General features: G+C 33.8%; 1 protein-coding gene across 3 annotated transcripts in view; it reads left to right on the forward strand.

The window, feature by feature from the left end:
* Positions 1-2707: 2707 nt before the first annotated feature.
* The window catches only part of KCNH7 (potassium voltage-gated channel subfamily H member 7), a 605555-nt gene continuing 588736 nt past the window's right edge, over positions 2708-19526 (forward strand). For all 3 annotated transcript variants that reach the window (XM_031960570.1, XM_031960571.1, XM_031960572.1), the window contains exons 1-2: positions 2708-3232; positions 4891-5121. In XM_031960570.1, coding sequence (XP_031816430.1) covers positions 3157-3232; positions 4891-5121 — 307 coding nt within the window. In that variant the 5' untranslated portion in view covers positions 2708-3156. The remainder of the gene's footprint in view (positions 3233-4890; positions 5122-19526) is intronic.

The raw sequence follows: 19526 nt of genomic DNA on the forward strand, positions 1-19526 counted from the left end.
TGAAGGTTAAAATGAATGACAGGGAAAGCCCTCAGGGAGTAAGAAAACACCTCATAATGTAGAGGAAGAACAGGTGGAAGGCAAAGGTTTCTAGCTCAGCAGCCTGTGAAAGTTGGTATCAAGCTTATCACTACAAAAAACGTTTACTACCATTTCCTACCTATTAAGAAACTATGTCAGGAAACAAGTATAAATAACCTACTTCAAGCTGTATTTGGTAATACTAATTTCACATAGTGCAGTATATACTGATTGAGTTTTAACTGCCAGACTTTAATCGTTCAAAGCAGTACTATCAGACTAACCTCGACATAACTTACTGTTTTATTACTCTGTCTTTCTATTGTCCATGGAGTTTTAATTACAATCCACACATAATAGTTGGTTTGCCAGTATTCCTCCCAAGTCGTTAATGTACTTCAGGATAGAGACTGGGGAGTAGTGGTAGGTTGATTGGGTGGGATGGAAATGGAAAGTGTTGCAGAAACTGTAAGCGTATAAGGCGGCTGATGTGTGAAGATCTCAATTCGGCTTGCCTGAGTTTGCAGTTCCATTGTCTATTGCTGGATTGAAGCTGCAATTACTAATAGCGGAGTCAGCACCAGCGTCACGGATAGCTCCTCGGGTCCAGCACCTGGGGAAAGAACGCCTGCTTCTCTACTATTCAAGATGCAGCTAAGCCCCTAAAGCTCTAACAGACAGATGGGGGCAGAAAAGTAGGGAGTGGTAGGAAGTGTGTATGTGTGTGTGGGGGCGGGGGGAGAAACCAGAGAAAATAAACTGCAAGTTGGAAGTGACAACATTTTTATTTCATGGAGGGGGGAGATTGGGGGAGGGGGGGAGGGAACCATAAGATTCAGGAAATCACTTTCTCCCCTTTCCAAGGTGTAAATTAAACCTCAACAAGCAAAAGTCAAAATAAAACATCTTGAAGCAGTTCACGACTTTTTTGTGTATTTCTGAACATTAGATAGAAACTAATAAAAATTCTTAGGACTTTTGTGTTTGAGTTGACTTACTTGGCTTGGTTCTGTGAAAAGCAAAAATAAGAGATTTCAACGGGTTTATTTTCCAAACATGCCTTCATCTTTACTGATTATCATCCAAAAATTCCCCTTCAGATTCTAACTCTTCATCTCCTTATCCTCCTTACACTTCCTTCCCCTTTCTCACTTCAGAGTTGAGTGTGTGACTGCAAAACTGGGAGTGACACCAGAGACAGGCAAAATGGATATAAAGGGCCAAATGGCCCCTCCCCCAAAAAATCCCTATAACATACAAATATTCGTTTCTGCTGGTGACTGCTGAACAGACTTCTCTCCTTGCTAGAGGCAAGAGTTTATGTTGTTTGTTTTGATTTTGTGCTCCATTTCTCCAGGTTTTAGTGATAGTAGATTCCATTAAGAGAAAACTAGCACCCATAAAGAGAAAGACGTAAGTTTAATCAAAATCGAATCTGAGTAGGCTGAAGAGGGAAGAAGGGTACAAAAGAAAAATGGAAGGGACTGTGACCTGGTATACTCAAAAAATCAAAACCTCTATTGAGAAATATGGACAGATCTGATTTGCTGAGTGATAGTTATAGCATGACTCTTCAATAAATCACAACAGTGCTACCAAGTTTCCTTCTGGAGGGGGAAAAAAGTTCAGTTCAAAATAATCAAAGAGGTTGGTGTACCTGGGGGCTTAAAGGGACATATAGAAGAAATCCAGGAAAAAGGGAGTGAATCTGCCCCATCGTTGTCTATGGGTGGAAGGAGAATTCAAAGAGATCAAGATATTCGTGTCTCTGTTCTGTCTTTTCCTACAGGGTAAACCAGGGCTTAGAGTAGGTGAAGGAAAAGAGAAGATGCAAGTGTTAAGTGCAGCAGACTAGGAATGGCCTTGAAAAAGCCACACCAACGCGGATAATTCTGTGCTCCGCCCACCTTTTGTTCCTTCACTCCTTCGTCCTGCATCACCCTTTCCAGGCTCCATCTCTGTTTTGGACCGCAAGCTCTGATGGCCTCTTCCCTTTCCCTGGTGCCCACAGAGACCAACACCTGAACAAGTGCAACAACCCGCGCATTTCAACTCCTCGGAGGCTCGAGCAGTGAAGCTGGGCATGCTCTATAGCGGGGGCAGGCTTTGCAAAGAGGAAGCCCTTGCAGGATATCGTGGCGCCGAGCCCGGAGCTAGGGCAGGGACAGTCAATGGTGACAATACATACGCTAGAGAGCTTTACCACCCCACCCCCAACAACTCCCGTTACTGCTCCCCAGGAATCCCTGCCATTCTCTGAGGTTAAACATTCCTTGTTCAATTCCTTGCTCAATCCATAAACCCATCCCTTAAGTACCACCAGTGGCAAGGGATATTCCTCCTTGGTTACTTTCCCAAGTCTCTATCTCTTCTTTGAAGCTGAGCGTTTTCAGCAGCCACAGAATGAAGAGCTATGATGGGGCATCTAGCAAGTGACTGGGGGAATCGGAGAACTCACCTTCCTAATGTAGGTGTTTGTCACTGAGTTTGAAAGGTGTCTAGGCTGACTTCCCCGAAACCATGCTTGGGTAATCGGAGCTATGTGGTGGTGAAGCCCAGGATAAAGGAAGTGTGTCTGCACTTGTGTGTGTGTGTGTGTGTGTGTGTGTGTGTGTGTGTGTATGGGGGTGGGACATCAACCTCGATGACTCCCCTTCGTTTTGCTCTTCCCCTTCATCAAGAACAAGCTTGAAGTCTCCTATCTCCTTAAACATCACCACGGTTCGGGGAAACCGCCAGGTTAGGTCCATTTGCTCTATGAAATTGTCGGTGTTTGGTAGTAAAGAAACAGATCGATTGCACTTGTGACTCCTTCCCTCCCCCTAGCCACCCCGTCGCTTCCCCCCTCCCCCGCCTCTTGTCCTCCTTCCTTCTCCCTCCCTCCTCCCCCCAACCATCTCACCAAACGACAGTCCGGTGCGAGGTCCCCCTCAGGAAGGTGTGGGGAATGGATTTTGCTCCAGTGGGAAAAGCGTGTGTCTAGAAGTGGTGCTAATGGGAAGAGATTTCTGTATTTCAAAAGAGGATGATTTGTCACAAAGAGAAGCTCGCTCAGTGGTCTGGGCTGTAGCCGTGTAGATCACTGGAGAACTCTTGTGTTCAGGGAGAGAACTGATCCGAAGATCGGGTGTAAACATGCCTGTTCGCAGAGGTCATGTGGCACCACAAAATACATTTTTGGGGACCATCATACGGAAATTTGAAGGGCAAAGTAAGTTCATTTGTTCTCTCTTCTCTCTCCCTCTCTTTCTATTTTGATAGAAGTACTTTGTTTTAGGTGCTTTGTAAGATCTCTAAGAGCAACTCCGGGCTGTTTCAAGTTAAGATTGTGAAATCAAATAGAAAGCTTTGCGTGGCGAAGGGGATACCCTTTCTGAAATTAATTTTGATTTACATGTTAGTTTATTGTCTCCGTTATAAGAGGCAATTTGATCCCTCCTCTCCCACTGCCCCATTCTCTGCCTGCTACTTCATGTCCTACTATTTCACTATCTTAAAGGGAACGTGTCTATATAATACAGCATTATTATTTTTTGAGATTGTTTTATTTTAGAGACAAAAATCCGGAATGCAACAATATGTGATGATTAGCTGAAGTAATCCGAACGTGAATAACTACAAAAAGTATTTAAACTTAAATACATTTCAAGGCTGGAATGTGATATTAGTTTTAATATGGCTAAACTTTGCATTAAATCAATGCAAATATAGTCCTAACATGATAATCTGCGTGGGTAGAATTCTGATCTATGATGCATTCTAATGCAGACTATTGACTTACTGAAAGATTTCAGCTTTAGTCTCTGAATTCTCCTTGCATCTCTCATTTTACTAGAAAATAAAATGTATTAGGTAAAACCCACAATCACAGGGAATATAAGGGTCTCATAGGGGGTTACTATTGTGGGCGGTATTCTCATTGTTACACAGATGCATTAATTTTAAAGCCTATACTTGGTAACTTAAATTTTGATACTTTTTAAAAACCATCATCTTGTGCACCCATTTAAGGTTATATACATTTTGGAGTTATTCTGGCATCTAATAACTTGATATTCTGTAAAGTTATGTAAGGAAGAAACTTGCACACTGAGATTGCTGCTGTGAATTTTGCCCAGGGATAAAAAAATCTAGTTCTGTAAATTTTTAAAAATAAAGCATGTATATTATCATCCTTTACTCAAAAATCTAACATCAAACAAGAGAAAAGAAAAAAATAATGTGAAGTTATGATGTTTCTAGTCCATGTGTTTTAAAAAGGTAAAACTTAGTATTATTAAATGTTAGAAAAGTGATAATTTCATGACTGATGCAGTTTTTATTATTATCATTCCTTTAAAAGGGATTAGTGTGGTAATATAAGTCCATAGAGAAAAGTAAAGAAAAATAGATACTATATGAAAGTTGAGCAGATTACCTAGGCATCAAGGAAGAGAGAGAGAGAGAGAGAGAGAGAGAGAGAGAGAGAGAGAGAGAGAGAGAGAGAGAGAGATCTGCCTGCTACAGGATGTTTCAATGTTTGGATTTTGAAAATATTAACCTAGAAACTAAATAGTATCCTTAAAATATTATAGAGCCATTTGCTCTTTCTATGTCATACTTTGGGCTCCTGAGAGTTACAGGAGGTGAGAACTAGCCACTAGATTAAGTTATTCTCATATAATTTGATGGAATGATTTTCATTACTTTCTTAAAATAACCCAACTATGTTGCTGTCAAGTTTAAAGCTTTTTTTTTAAAGTCTAGATCAGTTTCACTATGAAATATTATCAGCATTTCTAAAGTTCTATTATGCAACAAATTGTTCCTATGTTTATGCGAGTTTTATGGAAGCTTTTTAAAATGTGCATCACTGTCTTTATATTACAGATAAAAAATTCATCATTGCAAATGCCAGAGTGCAGAACTGTGCTATCATTTACTGCAATGATGGGTTCTGTGAAATGACTGGGTTCTCCAGGCCAGATGTCATGCAGAAACCATGCACTTGTGATTTTCTTCATGGACCAGAGACCAAGAGACATGACATTGCCCAAATTGCCCAGGCGTTGCTTGGGTCAGAGGAAAGAAAAGTGGAAGTTACCTATTATCATAAAAATGGTAAAGTCTCTTTATTGAGGATCCCTTAAATGTGTTTGTGTGTGTGTGTGTGTGTGTGTGTGTGTGTGTCCATTGAAATGGTTTCTTGTGTACATATATGAAAAAAACACCTAATAATCGAATTCCAACTGAATAAGTATGGGCAGACACTTTGCAGCAAGATTGCTCCACTTTGTATATGGTATTTAGACTTTGAGTTCTTCCTTACCAAATTAAAATCATATAAGGTACTTCATCTTGTGGGGCAATCTATTGTATCTAAGCCTTTTAGTAAGGAGAGTAACCTAAAAGAATCCACTAAGGAATGGTTTTTCCTCTTTCACTTTTTTCTCTTTTAGTAATCTAAGAGTATCTACCATTTTATAAGTAGCATGGTACTTACACAAGAAGAAAGTAATTCAAAATTAAATCTTGTCTAGAAACTATGTTTCTGAATCATAAACTATTTATTTATAGGAGTTTCTTAGATTATTCAGCTGTATTTGTTAGCAGGGTACTTCTTGTTATCTTTGTTTCTTGATATCTAAGATTGAATGGGATATAAATAGGGTATGCTGAAACCTGCCCAGTCAGTCTATGTGCAAAGAGCACAGGCTAATCATTTGCTGAAGTTTTTTTTTAAATTAGAATTAGAAACATGGCACTTTTGAAGTTACTTTTTATACTTTACAATTTCTGAAAATTTAAGGGACTTTCAAAATGTAAGGTCATAGGTTAAATTCAATTCATTTTTCACTCATTGCTAGAGTTAATTGATATGAAATATATATATAGTATGTATTTATACTTTTATATATTCCTTAATGAATATTTAATAGAATATGTGTATAAATACAAGTCTGAGTAAATATTCAGATATAGTCAAGTCAAATAATATATCTTCAAACCATATATATTTAATGAAAATAATAGTATGAAAACATTACAGATAATAAAGTTAAGAAACTAATCATACTATAAAAATTAATAGTGTTTAGAATTATTGACTAATATATATTCACATGACTTTATGATGGCTCCATTGGGAGAAGTCTCTGGGAGAGTACTATTAAGATTATTAACAAATTGTTAAACAAGATTTAAACAAGATTGCTAAACAAGTTTAAAGATGTTTGATGTGCTAAAGCCTTCTCTCATATACATGACTCATTGCTTGTTATATTATAGAAGATGAAATCAAATAAAAAAGTTTTAACTTTTCTTTCTAACTTAATGTCATGAGAAAATTGAGTGGTGTAAAACTGTCATCTGATCTTCACTGATTTATACTTTGGCAGACTGTCAATCTATACCCAATATTCACATGGTATTCTTGAAAATGACCACTGAAACTAAACAGTTTTGGCCAATATCCAGTCCCTTTGCTGTATGATAGTATTATTCTGATGGTTATTTTGGGACATGAAGACAAAAATCATTGTTTTAAAAATTGATGTTATTCGTTTTTAATCAGTTGTTGCTGGTGTCATGGAAATATGAGCTTTCCTGCAAATATTACTTGGTAGATTATTGTTCCATCTACACTGGACTAAAACACCTATATTTTTTTAAATGACAAATTCAATCAATCACTCAAATTGTCTGTCTATATTTCATTTGGATATTTGAAAACATCTGGATTCTTGGCTAATGGCATTCTCCCCCCCCCCCCATTGCTTCCTACTGCTTTCTTCCTGAATATTTGGCATCATATAGACACAGGTTCTGTGTCAATTACTACTATAAAAGTTTATGTCAGTTTAGTCATATATTAGTTATTCTCATTACATTGTTTTGTTTTCTTTCACCTATTGAATTCAAGTAGGAAATTCATCTGGGATTTCAGATTACCTATGTAATGTCTATCTCTTAATAGCCTGCATTTGCCCAGTTTAGTTGTAATATACTTCAGGCAGGAATGCACATCTAATGAGTAGGGAAAGGGGGTGTAGTTGCATTCTATAATGTAGAATTGTTCCTTCAATAAAAAGCACCCAAATAAGATATTTTAAATGTAACCACAAAGGTGGTTATTAAAATGCCTACAATTGGAATGTGGCTAATGTGGAATGTACCCATGTGGGTGCTTTGTTTAACTATGTGGATTTAATCTAGTGCATGCATGCATGTGTGTGTGTGTGTGTGTGTGTGGTGTGTCTTTTAAAGATATAAAATCTTTAGAGCATCTATTTCATAATATATAACTGTATAGAATGACAGTTTCTCTTCTGATTATTTCCTTTTCCATTTTAACTCAGTTGTCAGTACTTAAGGAACTTTATGTTTAAGGAGAAACACTTGCTATTTTGTCTTGGTTGACAAGTAAGGTAGAGATAAAAGGAAATCTTTTTTTTTCCTGAGGAATAAAAGTTTTTTTTTTTAATTACATAGCTTAAATGAACCAACATAGTTACTTTACTCCATGCTGAACTATGATAGAGAATATACCAATTGAGTGAAATGATGCTCACTTGGTTTGATGTCTAGTCCTTAAGCTCTTGTTTTGGCTACCAGTTAAGATTTGGGTAGGCTCTTCAAAGTATATAGGTTTTATCCCAACGATTCCCCCCAAAATCAATGAGTGCTGTGAAGCTCAATGTTTTTGAAAATGCTTTGAAATTCTTTCCCCTTGTAGATCTGTTAGCACATCATGGTTAATTCCTGACATTTTAACATTTGACAGTAGGGTAGAAAGAAAACAGTTTTGCTTTCCTAATGATTTTTTAATTCTTTATTACTGAGGCTATTTCCTTTAGTATATCCAGCCTATATTTCCTTAATTTATTCTCCATTTATTACTTCCCAGACATGTTCAGCTAAAAGCTAGCAACATCTAAGAAAAAAAAATAGTGAGTCTAAGAAGCCAAATAAACAAATCACATAAAGAAAAAAAAAAGTGTTATTGTCATGTTCAGTCAGAAGAGAGGAGCAAAAACTATGGCAAAGATTAAATATATGACCATTTTTTCTGAGTTTTTCACTGGAGTTGCCTAGAGCCATTAAAAGTTGTGTAAACTCAAATATGTATATGCAAGAAGCTCATATTTATTCCCAGAATTGCATGCTTCTCTATCTACATTAATCAAGAAAAAAACAAACTGTAACTAAATCTTTCTAGGAATTCACTACCTACAATTAGAAGTATTGTTTATTAGAGTATCAATTTGTAAAGAAAAAAATCAAGTTATTTTCAGTAGGACTATATGACAGTCTTTCCTTTGAGGATTTCGTTTCACAGTTTAAGTCATTATTGCATACATCATTTTCGACAGGTGTGAAATATTGCTAGGGGTGATGAAGCTGTAAATCTTTTGACATAAAATTATAATTATTCTAGAAATCAGAGTAGATTTATATATTAATAGAATAATTCTGTGTGGTCAGTAGAAAAAGATCTCCAACTCTATGTCATTTGGAGAACAGCAAGTAATTCCACTACAGACTGCCTAGTGGAGATTATGAAATTAGTATTGGTGGTCATAGTTTTAATAGGCCAATTGAAATGAGTTATTTATGGTAATTTTTTATATTAGTAAGAACTTTCAAATCTGGCACTTAGCTGATATGAATTTTGTCATGTGATAAAGCTATCTGAGAAACAAATTTATATTTTCAGATGTCATAGAGTTCAATGAAGAAAATCACAGCTTAGGCCTCTTAGAATTTCAATGTACATATTTTTTTCACTCAGTGATTAGATATAGAAAAGGAGGTAATGTCTGTTAAATCATTGCTAATGTAAATAGCAACAAAAAAGTGCAAAACTCCTTCAAATATATTCAGATGTACATATTTGAATGTACTTAAAATTCATAACCAATAGTAAATCCTTAGATGTTCAAGTAATTTTCTCTTGAAAAAATAACCATCAATGCCACTTGGAAAGCAGGCTTTAGTAAAGGGATTATTTTTAAAAGTCAGGGACATAATGTTTTCAATGATAGTGCAGCTGGAACTAGCTAACAAGACAGAACTAGATGAATCTGATTCCCCTTCCATTAAGCTAGAGTTGAAATATTGAAAAGGATAAAGGACTTGGGATGAAAAGGAAATCTTTCCCAATGTAGTCCATGTACTAGGAAATTAGAAGGGAGAGCTTATTCCTAAAGATGACTTTTTGATGAGCTCTGCACATTTCAACAGTTAGAGGAAGAGTAAAAGAAAAGAGGAAGGAAAACAAACATTTATTAAGCATCAACTGTATGGCAGGCACTGTTATAAGTGCTTTACAAATATTATTTTGTTTGAAAATAGCATGTAAAATTATCTCAGCCCACTGAAGTTTTTGTTTCAAAGTATTAAATCTACTACTTAAAATGCTTTCTAAATTCCAAATGACTGTGACCCAGCCATGTTTAAAACGCTTAGTTTAAAATGCCATGAATTTTTTTTTTAAGAGACCAAAATAAACTAACAAATATTTACTAAGCCTTACAGGTGCAAATAAGTAAGCTGGGGCATATAAGAGAGGGAAATCAACAAAAGTACAAGATAAGGCTCCAATCTTTGAAGGAACCCAAAGTCTATGTAGTTGGTAGGTAAATACTAAAGATGGCAAATATTTCTCTTTGTTCAAACTTTGCATATACTTAAAATGAAAGGAAAGACAGGAAAGAATTATTGTCATTTGTATTTATTTAAATATTAAATATTTAAGATGAATTGAGGGAATTAATTTGACCTAAGATAGATTTCCTGCATTTTATAAGATAAGTCTCACTCCGCCTCAATCTTCTCCATTTTGAAAAACACTTGGTCATTAACCTTGACTTCTCTTTCATTAAAAAAAAGTACATAAAATAATAAATGTTTTTGGCCATAAAAATTTGTGAAGACATTTCCTAACCAACTGAGAAGGTACTATCTGTACTGGTAGAATAAGTGCTCATTCTAAAAGAGGAGTGTATGTGTATGTTTAAATATACCCACATATATAATTATTTATATAATTATAAAATATAATTTGTCTGCAGAAGTTTTAGTATAGCTTTATTAATATTTCATTTTATAAAATTATTGTTTTAATATCAAACCATTAAAAGTCTAATATTAAGCTATTAAAACTTAAAACCACACTAAAATTTTTGAAACACCCTAAATTTAAATAAATGTATCTTTGTGTCAATTATTTATCATAATACGTATGCCTTATAATTCTATAGTGTGTGTATGTTTCTATGTGTATTTTTGATGATATAAAAACATGGCATGGTAATTTTATAAAAGTTGTTTTATAAAATGCTTAGGTTTCCATATTCCTGGATGTTAAATATAGTAGAGAAGGTACAAGTAGTGATATGCAGATACAAATAATAGCATTTAGACTTTAGAATAAAAATGGCACAGAACAGAAATATTCTATTTAATCACTTTTTAATATGTATGTTCAAATTATTAATATTATAGCCCTTTTATAACCAAACACTGCTCTTTATATTATGGCCCATGAGGCAAAATTAGGGATTTTATTAGATTGAATATATTTCATTGAACAAAAATTCTGTCAAAATCTCTTGCTATAAAGTTTACATTTTAAGATTGGGTCAAGTGAAGCTCAAAGAAGAATTCTTAGATGTAAATGAGCTCTTTTTGTCATTCCTGCTCTACACCTGGAGTGGCCCTACTTCTGAATTCCCCCTAGTACTGCTCAAAAATATTGAACTTCGCTATTATTTTGTGAGCTCTTTTCTTACTCAGGGGGTTTGAAAATAGGGTCACTTCAGGCCTAGAGATAGGCTAAAATGGGTGGGACCCATTTCTATTTGACCTCTGAGAACTTCTGATCTATAAATAGCACTGCATTAATAGCTGGCAGGCAGCCAGTGAAGAGATTCCCAATGGAATTGAAGCCTAGGAAAGAAGTGAGTAGAGGTAAGGGATAAGAAATGAATATTAGGAAGTGAAGAGAAAGTAGAGGGCAAGAAATAACAGAAAATCAGAGGGAAGAGATGGAATAGGAAAGCTATGATGAAAAATTTCCACATAATAAATTTACTTAGTTTAACACCACTTTATATAGTTCTATAATTCAATTTAGCAAACATTTATTAAAGTGTCTACTATGTATAAAACAGAATGCTAGATTTTGGTGCAAAGAGAAAATATTATCTGTCCTCAAGGTGCTTTCACTCTGTATAATTATCAAAATCCTTTAACCCATATTATCCCACCAGATCTTCACAACAGCCTTTGTAGTATTCTGGGTAAATTAGACAATAAGATGTGTAAGTGTGGTGGAGCTGATATTGTTTTATATTTCCATCCCTTATCTGTAATAAATTTTTCTTATATTGACCTATATCTCTATTTTAAAGGTGAGGTAGCATCCTCCTAGAAATGAAATGACTAGACCCTCTATGCGGACCGTGAAAGAATTAGGAAAAGAATTCCAGTTTTTTTTACTTCCATCCAAAGGCCAATTCAAGTTCAAACCACAATGCTATTTTGTTTAAAAAAAAAAAGCAATATCTCTCTCAATTTCTAATGATGATACCTCTTTTTAAAAAAATATAATAAAAGGATTGACCCTTCATACTAAATAGATTATAAAATCCATTTATACAAGGTAAATCTTTCATGAAGATTATATCTTTTTTCAACAATATCTCAAAAAGAATTAGGTAATGCATTGATTATGTTAGCATTTGCATTAAGCTCAGTAAACCATATAGTTGTTCTATTTACAACATAGATTGTTCACCCTTTTTTAATTCTCTGAAGTGAAGGATAGTCTCTTGAAGACCTCTTAGTCTCTAAACAGGGATCACCACACTGGCTAGTAAGCCAAATCTAGACCCATAACCAGCTGCCCCTATAGTTGTATGGACAGTGGGTTAAGAATGATTTTTATACTTTTAAACAAATTGTATTTAAATAATTTGAATTGACAAAATAAATTGTGTTTTAAAATGCAAAAAAAAAATTATTAGCTATGGAACTATAGAAAAACAGGAGTAATGTAGTCTCAGAATGCCTTTATGATGAAATAACTTTAAAAGGTGATAAAATTAGTAATTTTTCTTGAAGCAGATTTGATTTTACCATCTCGATCTGTCAAGTGAACTGTGCTACACTAGTTCTTGAAGTAAAAAAATCAGTCATGTTAACTAGAAGTTAAGAAATTCTTATCTTCCTACCTTAGTTTATTTAATAAAACAAATTAATAATCAGAGATTATTTAATAACAGCAAGATTACAATGTGAAAAGAACAATGTTTGTACTAATAACTTTTCCATATAAATTCTACATGAAATGGAACGTAAATTCCTAGTGGAGAGAAAGATTTGTTGTCATTTTTTTCATTCTAATAAGTGCTCATTAAATGTTTGTTGAATTTATTTGATTGTCGTGAGATTCAGAATAATATAAAGTATTGCTTTGTTAATGCTGTCTAAAATTTATTGGTAAAGATTTCATATCAAAGGGGCATCTAGGTGGTGCAGTGAATAAAGCACCAGCACCAGAATAGTTAGGAGGACCTGAGTTCAAATATGACCTCAATCACTTAACACTTAGCTGTGTGATTCTGGTCAAGTCACTTGACACCAATTGCCTCGACAAAAAAAAAATAAATAAAAAGATTTATATTAAAATTTAAAAAAACAAAGATGAATTGCTTCAACTAGCTATAGTAATGTTAGTACGTGATGTCATGAAGCAAAGTTTTTCAACTTTGTATAGTGTAGAGAGGTTTTCATTATGTTCTGCTCTGATGTTCTTCAGCCAATTTCACTGACTTCTAATTATTTTTGCTTTAAAACTACTGTAGTTTTTATTTAAAACAGTTTTTAAATGAAAACTATACCCCATTCATTTTATTTGATCATATTAATCAATTCGTTTTAATCTACAATCTGATTCTTATTTTCTCTGATATAAATTCCAATATTAGCTTTTTCACTGTTGTTCCTGACAATCTGGAAGAAAATTAACAATAGCTTTTATAAAACAAATTTATTCACAATAAATGATTTAAAAACATTTCAAACTTGTCCTCAAATAGCTTTTCAGCACCCTTAAAGAGTACATTCTTTCCTAAATCCCGTGATAAGGACAAACTGACAATCTTTGGTCCTAACTTATAATTAAACATCTTCTCTCTCTATGTCTCTGTACTAGCCAGCCCTATGACTCTTATGCATTCCCTCCTTACTTTATACATCATACAACCCTTCTCTTCCTTCAAGATGCAACTCAAGCCACACTGTCCGTTTGAAGCTCTTCTTGATCCTTTCTCCACTCCATTGATTGCCATTGTCTTCCTGTCTAAAATATTACTTTAACTTTTAACATTTAACTACTTTAGTATTTGCTATTTTAGTATTTACTCTTTTTATTATTCTTTAACTAATATAGTATTTACTACTTTTAGTAGTAAATTTAACTACTTTAGTATTTACTTTTTAATTATTCCCTTTATTATTTATAGATTAGAGATTGTTTCCTTCTTTGTATTCATATTACTATTATCTAGTATTGGTATCTGGGACATAGTATATACTTCATAAATGATTGTTGACTAATGCTAGCTACATTTATTGATGAAAACCTAAGTCTCAAAGAGGATGGGAGTTGGTCACTCAAAAACAGCAAAGATGAAAGCAGAGACAAACTCAGATCATTTCAAAGTCCATAGCACTTTTCATTACATCATACATGTCATCATACTCAACTTCGGTATTTTTTAAATAATGTAATTCAATGTAATTACATTACTCTGCCTTTATTTCCAAGTGTCCAGTAATGAGTAATATTAATTCATAAAACAATAATGGCACCAGGAAAAAGTGAATATTCAGAATTTTTGGTATGAGAGCCAATTAAATAAGATTATCCTATGAGCATTTAATAAATAAATTAGAAAAAGAAGCAGGAAAAAAACTGGAAAAGATCTGTCAATAGTCCTCTAACCAACATCGTCCTCCATTGATGATAGTAGAGCCATCACATTTTTATGCTAATTTGTATCACTAAGGAAATTAAAATCAGGAAATGCAGTTGGATAAAAACATGCATAATTCAAAGGAAAACTTTTTTAAGATGCCTGAAAGAGGATATCAAAAAAACTGAAAAAAAAAATAGATGGTATTAAGTTGAAAGCAATTGAGATGTCATGATAATTACTGATCCAAATATCTGCTTTCTCATCTCTACAAAATCTTAATGAGAATAATTTGTCCATATATAGATATTAGCTTTGATAAAAATGTGAGAAGTGAATAGACAGATTTACACAAAAACTATTTTATGGCAGATCACATCTTTAGTAGTACAAATGACTGGGTGTGCTAGGAATACCAGATTCCACTGTTTGCAATTGATTGACTATTAAACATGTTTTATTTTGTAGAATAAGATTTACTCTTAAAGGACATCTCCTAGCATAAATCAAAATCATCCAATACTCCTAAACAGATGGAATAACAGAAGTAACTTTGATAATTCTATCAAGTGAAGCTTAATGAAGGAAGATAGTATGCCAACCAAATATATCTATCTTATCATAGAAGGTATTAAGTTAAGACTACAAATAAAATAAGAGTCCTTATATGTTCTTGTTTATAAATAATACCATATTGATCATGTTAAATATTGGAATATATAGAACCTATATATATATGTGGAATATATAGTACCCCTAACAGTCCACAGCTGTTAGGAAGAAGTCAACCTTTACAAAGGAATAAGATAAGTGAACAAATCACATCTACTGGACAGGTTCTATTATTCAATTGGTTAGGCAATGCATTGATTTGGTCCATCAGTGCTCATGTCCTCAGATATCACAGATAATCAGTATAAACTAGATCAAAAATTGAATAGCAGCAAAATGGTGAGCTGGATTACATTTGAGAATTTGTACAGCACTTTCAATGACCCTGTTTCTCCCTGAAATAAACAGGCTCTGTTTGTATATACATACATACATATGTATACATATCCAAGAATAACCCAAATGAGATGAAAAAGAATCAGTCATGACTAGAGTGACTAAACAACAAATACATGTGTATGGATATATTGTGGATGTGCATATACACACATACAAATGCACACATTACATTTGTGTGTATACACACAATTGTATTCTTCCAATTGTATTCTATGTCTATGAATCATAGATTAACACACTTACTGAAAAATCAGATTTATAGGTATCCAAAGTGCAGTATACATATAGTGAGCATGAGTAATCTGCAACACATTATTGGTGGTGAAATTTATGAAAAAAGCAGTTTGGACTTTTCTGACTTTCTTTATATATCCTGCACTTATCACAGTTTCCAGTGCATGTCAATCACTTGTTAAAAATGTTTTGACTGACTGAAAAAAGGGGTGGGATTGGTTATATGGTGGGAAGTGGGTTTAGCAAATAGTTTATGTGCTATACTTACATGAGTACATAGCCCATTATGTTTACCCACTAGGTAGTATTTATGGGAGTATAGACAAATGTGCACAGGATAAACTACAGAATACATTATGATGTATATGAAGATAGGCACACAGATCCATTGAAGAACATCCATAGAGTAAATTGAACTAGTCTTTTCTTGATAAAGGAAATTCTGTAGATAACCCTCAAATTCCTATCCTTAGTTTCAAATTCCTGAAATTTTTATTTTATTGTATTTTATTTTTTTACAAATTTTCTTCAAGTAACCTGCAAGATATTTTTTAAACCTATTGGTTTCTCATATCTCTGTTGAAAATGTTAATAAGGGTTGAAATGGGCAAAGAGCATGTGGAATAAAGGATAGATTAGGAGTTTGAAAATTTTTCTATGGTATATAATCAGTGTCTGAATAATCAAGAGGTGGTTATAGAGTATTCCTTTAGAATTCTCAAAAATAGAGATATCTTCAAATTCATTGCAAGATAAAAATAATGTGAGGGGAAATAAATATATCTCTTCACCTTCTATTTCTAACTTCTTGCCTTCCCCGCCCCCCCCCCCAAAAAAAAAAGAAAAAGTGAATTGGTTCAATTGAAGTAAGTTGAACCTAGAAAGCATAATTGGGAAAACTGGACTGAATTTAGTGAGGCTGAACTTCACATTTCTTCTCCAAATCTAATGTCTTACCTAGGACATTTTCAGTTTTTAGCATGTGTGCCAAAGAGATAGCCCATTTTCAGAAGCACACTAACTAACACTATGCTCTAGATTAAGAACAAGAAGGCCCATTAGAGGTCATCTGATATTACCACCCCCTCCTTTTATAAATCAGAAGTCAAGGTTTGGAAAGAGGAAAAGAATTGCTCAAAGCTATACAAATAACTGATAGAACCAAGATTTGAATCTCAGATTCTCCAACTTCAAATATAGCACTCTTGATCCTGTACCAATTGCTCCCTATTTCTACCTTAGTAAAACTTGATAAATTGGCAGATTTTGTCTTTGACGCTGGCCCTAATCTCTTCTTCCTTTTTACTGCCTCAGTGACCTCAACCTATCCTTCAGATTGTAAGGGCTTTTACTGTATCCTGGACTTCAGACCTAATACTCTGAAATTATTACATCACTCTCTTTTCTTTAATCAAACATCAATTGTGAGAGTTATTGATGTGGTTCTGAGACTAAAGACATTTAAAATTAGATTGAAAAAGGCTCACTTTTGTAACGTTTATTTAATGTTTTGAAAGATGTTTGTTAAAACAAATGAATCTTTTAGTTGGTCAAAAGTATGAGGTGGAAAATATGCCTACATTTGATAGGTAATGTAGTTTTGTGAAGGGAAAACAGGGTTTCTGTCCTGATGGCTTTAGGTTTTGCTTGTGATGCATATTGTCAGTGTGACCGTGAAAGTCATTTAACCTCTTGATGTCCTCAAAGAGCTCTCTCCAAGAGGATAAATTTCAGGCTAGTTGCAGATCAGCTTGTGTAACGGAAGTTTCCCCATGGGGAGCTTCTCCCCTCCTTTCATCCTTTCCCCCCCTCCTTTCTCTTTTTATCCTTCCCCTCTTTCTCCCTCTCCCTCTCCCTTTTTCTCTCCCTCCCCTTCTTTGTCTCCCCGCCTCCCTCTCTCTCTGTGTTTCTTTCTGTCTCTGTCTCTCCTTATCTCTCTCTCTCTCTCTCTCTCTCTCTCTCTCTCTCTCTCTCTCACACACACACACACACACACACACACACACACACAAATACATTCTTCTGGGATTCTTGGCTTATACTTTATTTCATGAAACAAAATACATACCACCAGTTCTTTATTTACTTTATTTATTTAGTTACATCATCTTTGAATTAAAATAAGAACTCTATCCCAGGTATTCCAACTTCTGAGCCTCAGTTTCTTAATCTGTGAAATCAGAATTAAATATGCTATTTACCTCTTCATAGTTCTTGTTAGAAATATGTTTTGTAAAATTTTGAAATGTATTATAAATATGACCTGTTATTCTTATTGTAAACAATAATGATACAAAGAAACAGACTTTTATCTAGTCCCTTGAAACTCCTAAATATTATTGCAGTATCTGGTCACCTTATACTTGGATAGTATTCTACTTACATTGGAATATGACCCATATGAAAAACTATTATACCAATTTGGACTTAATTTTTATCTCAGAATTATAGCTACCTCCTGCCACTGTCTAGCACCAACAGAACATCCATTTGGGCCCAAGAAAATCCTTCCAAAAATCTCAACTTGTTTGGAAAACATAGAAAGCACTTTGTTTTCACATGTAAAGAGCAGATTGCCTAGCTTTATTCTTTTGGAGAACTCTCACTTCAGGGAGGTTGCAGGCTTTCTGGACCTGGCCCATTTTGACCCAAATCCAAAACTGATCTTGAATGCTCCAGAGGCACCAATTTGGCTTAGTAAATATCCCACCTCCGAGTTGCTTTTTAGGCAAGCTGGTGTTAACAGGATTTCTTGTTAAATGGTCCACATTGGAAGGAATAAGGGTAATTGTTTCAATAACTATTACTTACTTTTTCATAATGAACAGAATTCCTTTAATTTTTATCCTTTTGTTCTGCTGAGAGCTTCTCTGAGATCCTTAGGATGCCCAAGTGATTTTTTATTGCTTATGTAAACTGTGATGTGATTTATAGTCATTAAAGAAAGGATAAAGATTAAAGGAATATATTTATTCAAAAACCTATATATTCCATATTTTAATTTTTGTACTTCTGCCTATATAAAAAGTGAGAGATATGAATAATAATAAAACACAATAAAGCCCTTGTTTTAAGACAATCACTGAGAGGTAAAATGTATTTATACTAAGTAAATGACATCAAAAGATTAGGTATTTTCTATTTCAAGATTAGGAAAAGAATATAGGCAATTTTATACAATAATAACAATATTATTTAGACTAAACTTGGTTTAACACGATTCTATAAAATAACTGCAGGGAAAAATAATCTCCCTGCCATGCTTTCCCTCACTTAAATAGAGATATATATACCTCATGTAATCTGATCTTTTTCTCTGTGATGCAATTTTCAAGTTTTTCCTGTAGGTGTTCTTGATAATGAATGTCACTTAACCAAAATTCCACAGAATTTATGGATTCCTAGAATTAGCTTTCAGAAATGAAGTTCTAAACAAAGCTATCTCTAACTATGGACCACTTCAATTGTTTTGCTAGATTGTTACATTCAAGACTAGAAGGGCTTATATTTTCATGGTTCATATTTCTCCTATAAGTGGATCTCTTCCTGAAATTTCAAATCCATCAGTATTCATTGTTTTAAATATTGTCTCAACAATAGAAGTATAGCAGGATTTAAAGAATTTACCATTTTATTTACTGGATAATTGGAAACATCAAACTATTCAGTGAAGTATTTCCTGGGCTCTAATCTCAATTCCACCACTTTAAAGGATTTAGAGACTCTTCACTTATTAAGCTATATTCTTCATATATTATGTTCTAAACATATTATTGTATCTTTTCTGATTTCTTTCTTCAGTAATATAAAATGAAAGACAGCATCTCAAATGGTTTTACTAAAACTTCAGACATTAATCCTAAAGAAAAAAGGAGCATTCAGTATTCAATTTTTACAAGTACTTTTTCATTGGCACTCAAAAAATTTTCACTAAAATTCCTTTTGCATTTCATGAAAGCAAAATAAGACATGGTTTATAGTTGGAAAATCTGGTACTACATAATTTTTTAATATAAAGAATGAAAATGAAATGGGATCATTTTACTCTTTTGGCTTCAGGATGACACAACCTATAATTACTAATAAAAACACAGAATGCCAGAAGTTTGTGCCTGGCATCTAATTTTCATTTCAACTGAATTTATCTCTGACTAGAAGAGTTACATAGATTGTTGAAGATGACATGATCTCATTTTGGCTGTATAATAACATAAGTCATCAGATGACACAGAGGCTACAAAAGACTAAGGGATTTTTTAAGTCATGTTAAAAGAGGACATATTGAAGATCAAATACTCT

This window comes from Sarcophilus harrisii, chromosome 3, assembly GCF_902635505.1.
Source record: "Sarcophilus harrisii chromosome 3, mSarHar1.11, whole genome shotgun sequence".
In the NCBI taxonomy this organism is placed as follows: Eukaryota; Metazoa; Chordata; class Mammalia; order Dasyuromorphia; family Dasyuridae; genus Sarcophilus; species Sarcophilus harrisii.